At 40.5% G+C, this 15,834-nt stretch overlaps 1 protein-coding gene across 2 annotated transcripts; it reads right to left on the bottom strand.

Annotated features, from left to right (window-relative positions):
* Positions 1 to 277: 277 nt before the first annotated feature.
* rhot1b (ras homolog family member T1) lies at positions 278 to 15,600 on the bottom strand. Of its 2 annotated transcripts, none has more exons than XM_084931005.1 (20): positions 15,224 to 15,600; positions 14,160 to 14,218; positions 13,914 to 13,995; positions 13,768 to 13,811; positions 13,628 to 13,681; positions 13,415 to 13,467; positions 12,100 to 12,208; positions 9,658 to 9,759; positions 9,421 to 9,519; positions 9,207 to 9,315; positions 8,994 to 9,114; positions 8,712 to 8,796; positions 8,094 to 8,239; positions 7,444 to 7,544; positions 7,163 to 7,293; positions 6,723 to 6,806; positions 4,966 to 5,088; positions 4,654 to 4,856; positions 2,940 to 3,062; positions 278 to 1,475 (listed from the first exon to the last, which is right to left on the bottom strand). In XM_084931005.1, the coding sequence occupies exons 1-20, from the start codon at positions 15,282 to 15,284 to the stop codon at positions 1,358 to 1,360; spliced, it is 2,007 nt and encodes a 668-aa protein (XP_084787131.1). In that variant the 5' UTR covers positions 15,285 to 15,600; the 3' UTR covers positions 278 to 1,357. The 2 variants fall into 2 exon arrangements, with proteins under 2 accessions (XP_084787131.1, XP_084787130.1); XM_084931004.1 differs by having other exon boundaries at positions 15,199 to 15,599.
* Between the last annotated feature and the right edge of the window lie 234 nt (positions 15,601 to 15,834).

A 15,834-nucleotide genomic window follows, 5' to 3' on the forward strand; every position in this document is an offset into this window, starting at 1 on the left:
AGACTCTTTTTTAAGCAACGCTGCCCTCTTGTGGTAAGGTAAACCTTATTTCCAAATTGTTGCATACCGAATATAATCTGGAGAAAGACAGGACCAGAAGAGGACAAGAGGAAAGTTAATAGTGTAGTAAACATCCTGAATATAAAAGCATGAATAAAGTTACTGTTTTTCAATAATTTAATTAGTTGTGAATAAATAACGGAGTCTTCTGGAGATAACTTTCAAAAAAAGAAAATCTTTGACCTGAAACACAATAAAATAACTCCAGTACACCACATTGTTCAGATATATTTATTCAATGTAAACTCTTGGAAAGGCAGGGATGAATGAATACAGAAACCAAGCAGTGAAGCAAGTAGCTGCATTTGGTTGAAAATGAGCATCTAGAGAAAATTATTACACCTTTTGTAACCAGGAGAGATCGGCGAGTCCTCGATTTTGGGGACTTTACAAGCAATGAGGAGAAGCTGTGAAGATGTTGGGCTACAATAATTCTTAAAACACTGAACTGTCATCAAAAAGTTTGAAGCATGCAAACTTTATGACAAGCACTTGCATACATACAGATAAAATGTAAAGTGACCAACATAGGAAGACATGAGAGAGCGCAGCAGACCTTTCGTTTCACACATTCACTTCCACTGATATAATCTTGATCCGCTCAGGTAGCAACAAAAAAAAATAAAGCAAACATTTAAAAAATAAAATTAAAAAAAAAAAAATAATGTGCATCCAGGCATTTGGCCATTAAAGGAAATCCTAATTTCTGCCAGGTGATAATGATGAAAGATTGTGCTGTTAATAGCTCTGCAGTCAGTGCTGAAATGTAACTCAAAAGTGGCCTTTTAGACACAAATAAATGAAACGTACACACAGTCTACGCTATATACAGTATTTACATCTTCTTCTAAAGAATTACTTGCATATGGTACACATCACAAGCCTTATCGTACTGAAAGTGACACTAAATTGTTCATCATATCAGCAAGCAACCAAAAAAAATAGCTTTTTACGTAACTCAGTATGACTAACCAGCAGCTCAACCTTGTTTCTTTTCATATAAATATATTATCTTTATTTGCACAGGACAGATTGAGCAAATTAGCATTTGGTAGAAAATTAAATATTTCTTTGTATCGTCCCCAAAGAGAAACAGAAATGAAAACGCAAAAAAACCTAAATGTTTGCTTATTTGCACATAACTCTCTTATTTTTAAACGGGGCTTATTAAACAACAGAATTATGAGTGATTTTCCATAAAGTTAATTCAATGAAAACAAGAAAATCAAAACTTTCGACTGGTCAAATTAGCTTTTATGTACCCCGGGTAGTGAGGGCTGGACTGAATGCTGAAGGATCACCGCGTTTTGAGCAGCACTCTGTACATGGCGAATCCCAGCACTGCAAACACCGTGGCTCCAACGCTCGCTCTCAGCCAGAAGGTCGAGCTCTTCAGGTCCGCTTGGCTAACGTGTCTGTTAAATAGAGGGACGCAGAGTGTAGAGACATATGTAGAGTTAAAAAAAACAAAAAAAACAAAACAGATTTTCTGTATCATATAACCCTGTTTTCACTTGGCTTTAAAAGTCATTTTTGTGCGACTGGGTTAAAACAGCTAAGATGTAGTTACATTTGTCGCCATCATGTGTATTCATGGTGTCCGATTTAACTCACATCGTGTTACTGACTATATGACCGGTACGCCTGTGGTGGATGAGCATGGGAAAAACCACTGAGTTAAACTGATTTAAGTAGGAAACTACACTACAAAAGACATGCGGCTAAGTTTCTCCCAGACAACCCGGGCAGGTTGTTTGAGTGACTCGTGTGTTGTTGTTGGTTTATTACATCTGGATTTAACGCCGTCAACTTGTGACTAATCACCCAAGATGATGCATTTTAAAACTAAGTGTGAACAGGATCACAGATAATTCATTACTAGGACAGAAGTGACTCACAAACATCTCATCCTCTTTAACATCGAAACAAAAATTAAACTATTTCTCTTCCCCAATTAGCTCTCAACTTTCCAATAAAAGTGACAAACAGATCAAATAAGCAGTGACATTAGTTGTAAAGAAGGATCGCATAGAAATGAACATTAAGAAAATATTGATGAGCAGATGACAGAACAAGCAGAGAGCTGTGACATATTGAGATGCTGAAGCAAAAGCCAGTCAAACAGATGAGGGACTTAGAGGTTTATAGTTACGGATGCATGAGACAGCGAGACCAGAAATGAGTTGTGACAACTCTGTTAGATGAGACGGCTGAGGCACAGTGACATATGCAAAGCTGATACCAACAGAATGACAATGAGATTGAAGTCAAACACTGGGAAAAAAATGATGATGATGAAGTTTTTATAAAAAAGAAAGCAATATCAAGATTGAGATGAAAAAAAAAAAAAAAGCATGAGCAAAATGATGACAACTAAAAAGGACTGTAGAGGGAAAGGGAGTAAACTTAATGGCCTCTGAAAAAACAGTTCATTACAGAATAGAAATATAAATGCAGTATAGGAAATAAAGTATGAAAGGCCGGAACTTCAACAAAACCAGATTAGACAGAAGCAAGCATCATATATGCCGTGAGAAGCATTTAAACAGATCTACAGCAACACTCAAGGCTCATGTTGCTCCAAAGGAAAGTTACTAATATTGAGCAAATCGAATATTTTCTGTACATTTGTATAGGAATGAGGATATGAGGTTTTTGCATGGATGAGTTAAGGTTCACCATCCTCGAATTTGGCGATTAAGAATTAACGGGAAAGAACTGGTCCCTTTGGTGCAACCAGCCGGGTCTGCTGCTGTGTTACAAATGATGATGCCACAGAAAAAAAAAAAAAAAAGCAGCTTAAGAATGAAAACGTGAAAAACATAAAAATGATAAACGCCAACACGTCAACAAAGATAAGAGAGAAGTTTGTAAGAGACCTTCGGAGTACGACAGCGTAGAGTTTGGCCCTGACCGTCTGCAGCAGCTCAGAGTTGAGGAAGTTCTGACACAAGCAGAATGTGCACCGGTTACAAGTGCACATGCAGCGCAGCCGGGCGTGGCTGAGGAGAGACACAGGGTACGTACACGCACACACGCCAACAAACATACAGACAAACAGGACACATACGACAAACAAAAACAAAGTTAAAAGCTGAAAGCGGCCGCCACCATTAAAAGGCTCCAGTGTAGTTCAGATCACAAGAGAAGCAGCTTGATAAAAGGCTAAATGTTTCTCCTTTTGAGAGAAAAAGAAAATGTTACCTAATATGCTGATCTTTTAAATATTATTTCTACAAAAACAAAGAAAAGAAAATTCAAGGAAATTAAAGAATTTTTAAGAAACCTGAGAAAACAGAAACACTGATAAAAGCAAAAAAACAAATCTCAAATCTACCTGAAACCGTCACTAGAAAAGGCATTCGCTATGGAGGCACCTCCAGCTTAAACACTTGAATCTCAGACAATAAAGTTGACCTCCTCAAGATTAAAGTCTCTGTGCAATCATATAATAGCACAACGTGCAGCGAGGTGATTTACGTTGACAGTAAAGTGAAGCCTGACTGTTGGCATGAGTGTGATGCTCAGGGAGAGATCACTATTACAGCTCAGCAGGAGGCCCGTGTATCCACAGTGGAAAACACAGTGGCATCAGACTAAAAGCAACATGTCCAGAGGCCAGTGAAGTGCATTAATGCGTGTCGAGTGAGGCGCATGATGACAAATACTGACACTTGCAGACAGCAGGAGCCTCCCCAGAGGGGACCTGGGAAAATTACACAGAGTACAGCTATGTATTTAAACTGTCAACTGTGCTCAGACTAATCTTAACCATGTGAGGGGAAAAAAAAAAGTATTCTATGATTCATCAGATTTATTTCTACAGTTGGGTCTTAAAGGGCAGAAAATCCTCAAGGACTACAGGAAACACAATTAAAACTTTGCAAGTTGCCTCCTTTTACAGCAGCAAACGAGAACTGTGACTCAGCTACTTCATCACCTCAGACCACAACATCCTCTAAAACTTATGTTTGGAGCCAGAGCGAAGGATTTAGAGGACTATATTGTCGGTCCGCATTTCCAGACCCGAGGGAGATATAAAGAATGCTCTAAATTGTGTTAAAAACCTCATCCAGCACCAACAGCTTTAATAAAAATTACCAAACATAAATAATATAGGATTTATGCAATCATTTGCAGGAAACAAGAAAAAAAAGATTACAGCTGCAGTTAACAAATGCATATAAATCTTCCTCTTCTGGATGATGATTTATACTCATCATATCCTTATATAATAGTTAAAGGGTTAACAGTATATAAATAGAAAAAATAAAAACAGGATATCATGAACAAAAACATATTTTCCACAAATCTTCTCATTCTAATTTGTCGGCTAAGCTCATCTCAGAGCTGCGAAACTAAAGCTGCACTTCAATTAAAACTCAGACAATGCCCTCCAATAACAGACAAGACAGCTAAGTGGGATTAACTTCAGTTAGCACTAATAAATAATTGGATTTCTCTGAATTAAATACAATTCACTATGTTCTTAGTTACCTTTTTACCCTTTCGGGAATCTAATGTGAAAATGTGACTCGTAACAAAGTATTACATTTACAGTCAGGTTGATGTTTCAAATTTCTGCATACTTACGGATACATAGCCATGGTGGTAAGTTTGGTGTAGATGTCTCTGTTCGGTGCTGAGGCTGCGTTACAAGTGAAAGACTGAGGCGGGGGCATCTTGTGCCTCCGACAGAACTCCAGAGGACTGCAGCCATACATCTGCTTGACCTCTGGCAGGTCTGACTTTGCTGCAATCATCATACATGGCGTCTTGCTGTCCATGAAGTATTGCTGAAGGAGAAAGACTCGTTAATGAATGATTATGGTTGTGGTGGTCTTTTGTTTTAAGTGGACAAACATCTGTGTTTTGGTACAGTGTGAACACTAAAAACTGTTTTACCTTGAAAACCTTGGCGCAGTACTCAAAGGAGTAAGGGTTGCTGACGTCATAGACTAGGCAGACGATGTCACAGGCCAGATCAGCGTCAGACAGGTAGTCGAAGTCAGGAAACACTTCGTGAAGCTGGAGAGGTAAGGTGGTTAAAATTAAGTGGTTAAAGTGGAAATACTCTCTTTTCTAAATCTCTTAATTAAAATCCACTAAGCTAGAGGAACACAGCTGAGTTTGAACCTTAGTTCCTTTAATTTGACTTCAAGGTGGCACATCCCTAGTGGTCACAGTTGCTTAAACAGCTTGTAGAATGTGTGTGGACTTTATGTTAGATGCTGAGTTTGTGCTAATTTGACTCAGTTTAATGTGATCTCATTCGGCAGTGCTGCTGGCATTTTTCAATTGCTTCCTAAAAATTTGTGTGTCTAGGAGGTGCGTTGGAGTTCATCTAGTGTTTGGAAACAGCGACTCTTGGAATGAATTTCATTTTAGGGTAAAAGTCGCAGGGACACAAATCCGTAAACAGTGAGAAGTGTACAAGAAAATGTGTTTTCAGTGCATTGGTGAGGGACACACAAAGTGCTGGTTTCCCTTAGACCAGCAACTTTGTGTGTCCCTGTCTTACCCTGCTAGCCAAGTTCATGAGTGCAACCAAGTCCGTGTTAAAAAAAAACCAAACGAATAAAATGAGCATTCATTGTGCTCCAGATCTGATGACCAGATCACCAGAGGGCCCCATAGACCTTTGTTGTTTCTGTTTGACACAGACATTGATGTCTTGTCTCAGTGCAGGTTTGATGTCCATGATGAAATTGCAGACACACAAGAGGAATTTGTACAGGGAGCGACCTAAAAATAGCAGCTGTGCTGTAAGCAGAACCAGTGCAACCCAGAAGTGCACAAGCACATGACATTACAGAGGGAAAATGGTCAAAGTCAGATAGATAGATACTTACTTTTAGTTAACTACTGTACAGTAAGTATCTAACCAGTTTAAAAACCAACCCACAGTGATGAGAAGCACACAACCATCCAAGGACAACAGAGTGAATCACACTCATTAATTATTTGTTCTCCAGCTGTCTATAAGTGCCAAGACAAACAGGGTTGTTGTGCTTCACTATGGATGCCAGGACAGAGGGAGTGGAATCCACCCTGGAGGGTGAACCTTTTAAAGGTCCTTTAACCAGTGTCAAAACAAACAGTGCAGTCAATGTGCAAATCAATACCATTTCAACTATTGAGGTTCATCTGCTAAATGTTGCCATCTAAAAGAAGCCAGTATGCTATGGTATTCGATATTTTGCCTACAACTTTACAACAACTGTTCCTCTGTATCCCTACAGCACATGCACTGTGCTTGCACTTTGTCAAAATAGGCACAGCAGTGCTAATGCCTTTGTTAAGCAAGTACAAATGCTGGCTTGACAAAAGCATTAGGCGAGCATGATAAGAAGCTTACATAGAGCGAGCTAAGAACAGCCAACCTCAAGCTGGGCTGGCCTTCATGGATCACAGTTGACAACTTCACAGCGGTACATGCACAGTACAAAATGTATTTGTACCGTTACTGAAGGTCAGCACATACATAATGTGTAATAAAAGTATAGGAGCTACATTAAAGTGCCCAATCTGAGAAATAATTAGAGTAACTTTATGTTTAAAAAAAATCTGCCTGGAAGACAGTGTCCACACTGCAAGGATAGAAGATATATGTGCCTTCGTGTGTTTTCATTAATGATTAAAGCAGTGTGTTTGATACTCACAAGAAGGTATTTCTCCTGGCCGTAAACATAGGTTGTATTGATGGCATAGTAGGATCTGTGCTCCTCTTTAATGGTCTTCTGGCGCTGAGAAGACAGAAGAGGATCTGGCGTTAATTAAAACATGATATGAACGACATTTTCAATACATGCAGCAATGCAAAAAAATATATATTGACATAAGCCCTTTTTTTTGATACTTGCTGTGTCTCAGAGTAAACACGTCAGTCAGGTTAAAGAAAAACATGTTTATGGCAAAGCCTGAAATCCAGTTCAGGCAGCCCAATCTAAGCCTCTCACATAATACACACCACTTAAACATGCAAAACACCTTTCTGAATACCTCTTCAATATGTTACTGCATGCCTATGTGCACTGCTCATTCTATAGCTATTGCAATGCTGGTGTAGTGGATGGCTGAGCTGGTGCTTAGTTCTGCTTACCATGAGGTTTCTACCCAGAAAGGCTTGTAGGAAGCCACTCTTGCCACTGCCAATGTCTCCAAAAACATTACAGCGGAAGACGCTGCGCTGGGTCTGCTTCTTCTGCAGGTCAATCTTCTTATCCCTGGTCACTGCAGGAAGGAAACCACATACAAACACAAGTACCAGAGGATCAGTTCAGACAGCTGCTGTGCACAGTCCAACAGAGTCAACTACACCATTTAACGGTTCTTAAAACAAGGATTATTGTGATTAAATTAGGATTACATGGTAGAGTTTACCTGTAATTCCTGCAGCTTGGGACTCCTGCTCAGCAATTATTGAGTAACCAAGATACCCCAAATACTCCAAACATCTTTGGACATCCAGATAAGTTGTTAACCTGAACAAAAGGCAGCTGAAGTTAAGACACATGAACTCATATATAGTAATGTAACTAATATTGTAACTAACTGTAAAGTAACTAACTTTATATTTAAACGACAATATTAAAATCATCAGTTTATTATTTTAATAGTTCTTCGTTGTGTCCCTGAATTGTCCTGACCCATCAGGGCAAGGACACAGGACTTTCCTGTATCAGAATTTGGCTGTAGGGTTGTAAGTGCTGTGGGGTGGGACCTCCATTAATTGGGCTTTCCCGGACAGATCCTGCAGATAGCTTACTCAATTCGGATGCCACATGAAAACTTTGGACTCTTTGTTATGCTCTCTCCTGTCAGTGCTTTTTAGAGTGTGGTGAAAAGCACTGGAAGTGGGAGACCACTGCCACCGGGGAGGAACATTACTTTAGGGATATGTTTGGTTTACACTGTGTCCTTGTAAATGCTGTACAAGTGTCAGTGGTTTTACTGTTGTGGCTGATCAGTCAATCGGAGCAATCAACAAGCAGAAACATATAAACATGGACACCAGTTTAATGCCTACTTACGTCCACTGTGAGAGATACCCCTGGTAGGTGATCCAGCCTTGGTCATTAGTGCAAACTGTGTTATTGACATCTGGCCCCCAGGGCATGTAGGGAAAAACATCAAACAAGTCCTTCAGCTCCTCTGGTGACAAGGCACAGTCACGGTCCTAACAGACACAAGGATCAGTTACTGTGTACAGCTACACCTAAATAACGAACAGGGTGCTCGTGGCAGGAATAATTTCCTGTGGGATTTTGTGGGTGAATGTACACTGAACAAACTGCTCTCGTTTGATAGATTTCAGAAAAAGAATTGACTGAGCTGGCTGCCTGTCATTTCTACCTGAGAAAACAAACATGACAGACTGAAGGCACACATTCACAGCGGGACACTAATCACTATAAGAGAAAGCAGATCTTGACACAAGCTGTCACTTTCACTCTTTGACTCTTCTAACCTCATGGCTAATTCTCCCTGCCAATCCCTCCTCAGCTGCAAGGAGTTACATCACACCTCAGCAGGTGGTCACACTTGACTGTGGGAAAGTGCCTTCCTAAATGTCAATCAGCAACTTCTTGTTTGTGTCTCATCAGGGTGAAGGCCAACATAAATACAGAACCAGATATACAGGACTGTACCTTATCGTGTTTGTCAAAGACGCTCTGGAGGAAGAGGTAGGCATTATGGTTGAGCTCAGTAGTGCAGTCTGGGGGAATTTTCAACCTAGAGAGGGAGAAATAACATTTATTCATATTTAACACATAAAATAAATGCAAGCATATTTAAAAAATGTATCAAACAAGCAAATAAGGAAGGAAATGATTCAACAGAGTGCCACAAACCAACAGCCGAATGGAAATATAATGAGGTGCAAGAGCAGGAGCAGATTTTAGTTGCTTAGATGTCAAAGTAAAACTCACGGAGGGAAGAGATAGTCCTGGTTTAACTCCAGGTCATCATCATATCCGAATCGCCTGAGTACTGTCCAGGTTGTTTCATGGCGTCCTCGCTGAATGAACAGCGTGTGGAGAAACAAAAATCCTGGAGAGGAAAAATAAATAAATCTCAGGAATCCCACTGTGAGGCGAGCTTGTATATACATAAGCATCAGAAATACGTCCCATCACTCCTACCTTTAAGAGTGAGGCCGTTGTCACACACGCCATCAATTAAATTCTTCCTCACCACATTTTTTACATCCTCTAACGCCTGAGGCTCCAACGGGGTGTTGAAGCACGTCCGCTATGGGCAGACAGGCAAATGTTGTTATCTGAATTAGCTCACCGTCTCCCACCGAAAGGAGGGAACAATAAAGACCGCCTGCATATTCTATTTTAACCAGTTTACCTGAAAAAAGTTGAGCTCGTTGTCGTTGAGATTACCATCGTTATCTAGGTCTGACACTTTGAAGATTCGAGTGAGAGCTTTTACACAAAGTGGCTTCATCTGAAAAATCATGGACACACATCAAACGTTCTTTAAACAAAAGCAGGTTCTGCTAAGAGTTCAAATCCAGCCCGTAATGCGAAACAAACTCAGAACACTAAACAGCTCAAGAGTCATGTAGTGTACATTTATCCTTACATCTTTTTTCTCTGGACAGTAGAGGGGACCAGTGGGGTGGAGAACTGCCTTTTGAGCATAGTAGAAAAGCTCTGAGATGTTCTTCAGGTTCTTTGCTGAACACTATAAACAAGGAAGAAGAAAATGTGCACACACACACAGACACTCTGTTCAGTGCTGTAATGCAGTTCTGGTATCGAAGTGGTTCATTTGAAAGCCCCATTAATACGCAGTGTGAGGCTTCTTGATCTCATAAGTATTATATGTGGCACTGTGAGCAAACAGTCCAGTCAGCAAAGGGTCATCCTATGGGCTCAAAATGTGGTCATAAATATTTTGTACTTGTAAATCGGTTTTGTACTTGTAAAAAAAATTTGTGTGTGTGTAAAAAAGATTTGTGCGTGCGTAAAAAAGATTTGTGCGTGCGTAAAAAAGATTTGTGCGTGCGTAAAAAAGATTTGTGCGTGCGTAAAAAAGATTTGTGTGTGGACTTAGCCAAAAAAAAACCCTGCAAGTTACAAGTACGAATTTTGACCCTATTTTTCTTCCTTTCATCTGATTGGTCAATGTCTTGTCAATCACAAATGTAACAATCCAATCAGAGAACAGATGGGTTTGGCTGTCGGAGGGGCGCTTTTTTTTGAACTGCAGGTCTTTGAAGGGAATAAATGCCCTTTTACATGCCAACCCAGCGTTTTCCTTCATCACCACGAAGGAAAACAGTCTGTGGTCGTCCGAGTTTGGTGATTTTTGTGTCACAGGACTACGTGTTTAATACAGGGACTTCCACAGCCTTTTCAACAGCGCTGCAGACCGCAGGGGGGGCAGTGTTTTGGAAATGACAGTCTTCATTACAAAGCTTTCTTCGTTATGAATTAGCATACATGTTTTTATTGAACATTTGAAGAACTAGCAAAAAAAAACCCAGAAACTCTTGCAGAGGACATAAAGTCAGAGATAAAAACGACAAGGAGCAGGTGCATCTAGTACAGGTAGAGCTGCTGCAAAAACCCACAGAGCCCAGCAGCCAGCAACAAATTCTGGATCCTTTGCTTTTAGTTAGCAATTAGCATTAGCAGCACATCCTGCGTCCGATGTGAAAGGACTTTTATGCTGCGCACTGTGACTCACAGCAATGGTCCCGGGTCAGCCCTGACTTTGTGTTAAACTAATCCTAAAGTAATAATGGTATTTCTAACCACTGATATACCACAACTTTATCCTTTCAACAGCTGCTGAAAGTAAGGGGACCTAACTGCTATCGGATATTTATATAGAGATTACCCTTCAAGGACCTGCAGTTCAAAAAAGTGCCCCTACGACAGCCAAACCCATCTGTTCTCTGATTGGATTGTTTAATTTGTGATTGACATGACATTGACCAATCAGCTTAAAGGAAGAAAAATAGGGTCAAAATTCGTACTTGTAACTTGCAGGTTTTTTTTTGGCTAAGTCCACACACAAATCTTTTTTACACACGCACAAATCTTTTTTACACATACAAATCTTTTTTACAAGTACAAAACCGATTTACAAGTACAAAATATTTATGACCACATTTTGAGCCCATATCATCCCTGTTTACCTACCTGTGTGTGTGTGTGTGTGTGTGTGTATTTTGGTGACTAAGTAGTTGCCAGACAGGGTATTAACACACGTGATCTGTCTGAGCGGCGCACCCGGTCCAATTAACAGTCTGAAAAAAACCCCACAGGTGTCAGGAGGTAGTGCTGAACTAACTTCAACAGAAAGCAAACTTGGTAGAAACTGATGAGGGTTTTTTGGTTTTTCATATCGAGGAGTTGAATTCGTGCTGAATTCAAAGTTCTAAACAGGTTATGGCTTAAACTCGTGACCCTTTACAGTTGTTTGACTTCCTAGATTTAAATACTTATGCAGAAATACCACTATTTTCAGGAAGAATTAAAAAAGGGAACCAAAAGGCATCACTCACACAAATGCAACAGGCCAAATTAGGTCAGTGTTTACAAGCAAGACAACAATAGTCAATATACTGTAAGTGGCAAAGATTATCTTTAGGCTGTTAACCTCCCTAGTTTATACTTAAATATCAAGTTAGCCAATCACACTGCAGCAACTCTGTTTCTATATTAACATCCGCAAGACTTTAATTGTTTAATGACATGTCTGTTAAGATCCCTTAAAAGCAACAATGGCTAAAAAAGTGTGGATGTCATTATTAAGAGAAAAAAATGCCGTTCTTCTTTGTTCCTGTAAAGATGGAAGTTTCTGCACAAAGGTCATTGTAATTAATTGTTATTAACTCTGTGATTCTTCCTCTTTATGTTCAGCACAAAATAGAAGAATGTACTGATGTCCACTGTCTGAAGCAAACTATTTAAATACTTGAATCTAAGCAGATGATTGTTCTTGCAATCTGCCATTCTGTGTTTTATTGTTGAGAAATGGTGGCAGCAATAAGCAGAGTGGTGACTGTCTTACCTCAACGCAAGTCTCTATCTCACTGTACTGGTTCATAATGGGAAGTATGGTCTCCATGCTGCTGTGCTCCACCAAATCAGATTTGTTCCCCACCAGGATCAGGGGAACCCTGAAAATGTCAACACCACAAAGCAAAGTGATTAACAGACAATAACTGCTTGATATACACCAACTAGCCACTTTATTAGGTATACCTGTTCAAATTATTTTTAACACAAATGTCTAATCAGCCAATCACACGACAGGAACACCATGCATTTGGACATGTTCATGCAGACATGTTCATGCTGACATGTTCATGCTAACATGTTCATGCTAACTTGCTGAACTGAGCACCAGAATGGAGAAGAAACGTGATTTGAGTGACTCTGACAGACGGGCTGGCCTAAGCATTTTGGAAAATGTGAATCTAGTTTGTGGCATTTTCCCCACACAACCATCTCTAGGGTTTACAGAGAAAACTGGCAGATCTTTGGATGAAAAGGCCTTGTTGATGCAAGAGGTCAGAGTAGAATTACCAGTGTTTCAAACATCAGCAGAAAGGCAACAGTATAAAGCACTTAAACAACAGCAACTGCTGACCAAAGACGCTGGTGGTGATGTAAAGGTGTGAGGGTAATTTTGCTGGCAAACTTTTAGGCCCCTTAGTACCAACTGAGCATCGATTAAACACTTCAGCCACCTGGGTATTTTTCCATGTCCATCCCTTTATGACCACATCTTCTGTTGGCTGCTTCTAGTCACAAAGTTCAAATTGTCTCAAACTGATTTCTTGAACACTTGACACTGAGTTCACTGCACTCAAATAAGCTTCACAGTCACTAGATCTCAGTCTAATAGAGCACCCTTGGAATGTGGTGAAAGGGAGGAGTCACATGATGGATTTGCAGCAACTGTGTGACGCCATAATGACAAGTTGCGAATCGCTGAGGAATGTCTACACCAGGGAGAGCTATGGTAGTTCTGACTGGCTCCAACCCAGTACTAGCAATGTGTACCTAATAAAGTGACCAGTGAGTATACATATCAGTTCTTTTTTTGGTGAACCTGCTTGTGTGAAACGTGACACTTCTACTGCTGCTTTTTGCTTAGAGTGAAGACACTGTAAGGGGAAAAAAACCCATTAATCATCCCGGGAGTGTAGGTCATTACATTAACCACTACTTGAAAATTACCAGGTCTGGCTTCCTGCTACAGGACCTAATATTTTGCAGCTGCCTGTCCTGTCACACACAACTGCACAAACTGAGAATCTGATCCCACTCTCTTCTTATATTTGGTGGAAAACAAAAGCCCAGAATATTTCTGTACGTACCTGCTGTCCTTGTCTGTGTTCTCTGTAATGAGGGGGATCCAGTGGCTCGTCACCTATGAAAACACAAGTAGATACGATAAAAGATTTCCTCAGTTCACAGAGACATGATACCCAATTCTTTAGTATCATGCTGTCACACCAGAGTCTTACATATTATACAGTTCAGCTGATATACAAACTAAATATGGAAATTCTGGCAGCAGAGGAGCTCACCTTCTCTATAGACTTCTTGTTGTTGACAGCGTAGACAATGCAAATCACATTTGCCTACAGGACAGATAAACACATAAGTATTAAGCTTTTACATGAACCCGAAAACTTTTCACTGAGCAAAGCAAAATCCACAGACTCACCTTGGAAATCTCCTGAAATAACTGCTCATCTGTCTGCTCTGCCTCTGTGGAGGGAAGATGAGCTTGCTTAAGTAAAACAAGGATGCTCCAATTCTTTATTTATAAAACACACACGCACACACACAAAGTAATGTTCCTTCAAATACCAGAGTAATCCACAATGTGTGTGGGAACTCTCTCCGGTGTAACATCAGCCGGTATGGTAATTTCTTCAGCTCGATAGGGAACCTGGGACACAGAGATGTTTAGAGCTGGCTACAGGGCGTAAATAGCACAGTCAAATCAATGCAAAATAAGGTGAATAGTGGGCACGTTTAATCCCAGATGGGTACAGTAACATTAAGTTATTAAGTGATTGCAAAGTTTCTGGCAAAACAGGAATGCATTCATACCACATCTGGGAACTCCTCGCTGACCAGTGACATGATGAGAGAGGTCTTCCCCACCTTGGCTGCAGATGGAGAGAAGGAGACAGTTAAGTGACATATTTAGTGTGTTTAGCAAACCCTCATTACTCATAAGCATCATATATTATTATTACTGAGACACGTTTCTGTAGATGTTTAAGAAAATACAGGTTAGATGCGTGAACCATCAATTTTAGCCTTCATTTCTGAGGACACCAGATGTCCCACTTTATGGGAGCAACTTTGGAAGCCTGTCATTTCTTGTGCAAAGAGAAATTTACCAATCACTGGATGCACCTCTTCTGAAACTCAAAGATGACCACCAGTCAGATATCAGATAAAATAACAATAAACAGTTCTTGCAATAAAAAATGGAATACGCAGGAGTACAAAGAGTATATACCAAACTGTTAAGTACTGTATTTAGCCTGAAACTGAGAAAACGTGTGGAGACAAAGTACTTTTTTCTGCACAGACATAACCCCAACGTGTAAAACAAAGCCCATCACATTCCAATAATTGAGATGCTTGAAAGGCTGTGATGTTACCTGACAGAACCCAACTTTCAAGGAGGTTTTAACACAGAAGAGATGATAGATGGATAGATGGATAGATAGATAGACAGATAGATGCAAAGTGCAGTGAATTCACATGTATACTGTAGTGTACATGTGAAATTAGGCCAATCAGATTGCAATACCATCAAGAGTGTGCACCATCAAAGTGGTCAACTGAGGTTAGGTGAATAATAGAAAAGAAATTATCCGCCTAACTGCTCTAAAAAGCTACAGTGGGGGATAGCATGGCCAAGATAAGCTCCAATAACACATACAGACCTCTAAAGCACAAAGCAGTTGCAGAACGAGTGGCCTGAAACAAATACAGAGCTCATCGTGATGAAGACACTGCTCAGCATCACATGTCCAGCTGTCTGGCAGCAGCAGTGCAATTCAAAGTGTGCACTAAAAGGCTGACTCTGCAGTCAACACACTGCAAACACAGCTTTATCTAAAGCCTTACTTACGCTCTCCCACTAATAATATCCTCACGTCTTTGCGCATCTTCCCCGGCGTCGTCAACCACGTCGGCAGACCGGTCTGTGTGCAACATTTATGCTCCTGTCTGTCTGGATGAAGGATACAGCCAGCCACTTCTCCGCGGCCTGGCTCGCTTGCTAACAGCTACGTTCGCATTTCAGCCCCCGTCAGCTCAGCTTCAACGCAAACTCCACACGGTTAGAGAGAGCCCTACAAACCGTCAGATGCCCAGGGTGCCGAAAACGCTGTTCTTCTTTCTTACTGTACTCTACCGTGCATACTGTCACACAGCCAGCAGAGAGCTCACACGAACAGCCAGATAACCACACAAACTTGACTGTTACAACACCATCGGCTGCTAGCTGTCGGCCACGCCCCTCCTCGGGTCAGCTGAGTGCGTAAAGCCGAGATGAGCTCGCGCAACACTTAAAAAAAAAAAAGTCATGTAAAAAATAAAAATAAAACTATCCCCCATGCACTTGACCAAGAAGTGCGGCATTAATCTGCGGGTTTGAATTAAGACAGGTGTGAGCTCTGCGATATTTTTTTAGTACTGGGAAACTGGAGTGGAGTGAGAGAGCTTACTTTTTCCTCTAGCTTTGAATTTCTGTCAAAAGGCGCTA

The sequence above is a fragment of the Perissodus microlepis genome, chromosome 6, assembly GCF_051167445.1.
Source record: "Perissodus microlepis isolate ML-2025 ecotype Zambia chromosome 6, ASM5116744v1, whole genome shotgun sequence".
Lineage (NCBI taxonomy): Eukaryota > Metazoa > Chordata > Actinopteri > Cichliformes > Cichlidae > Perissodus > Perissodus microlepis.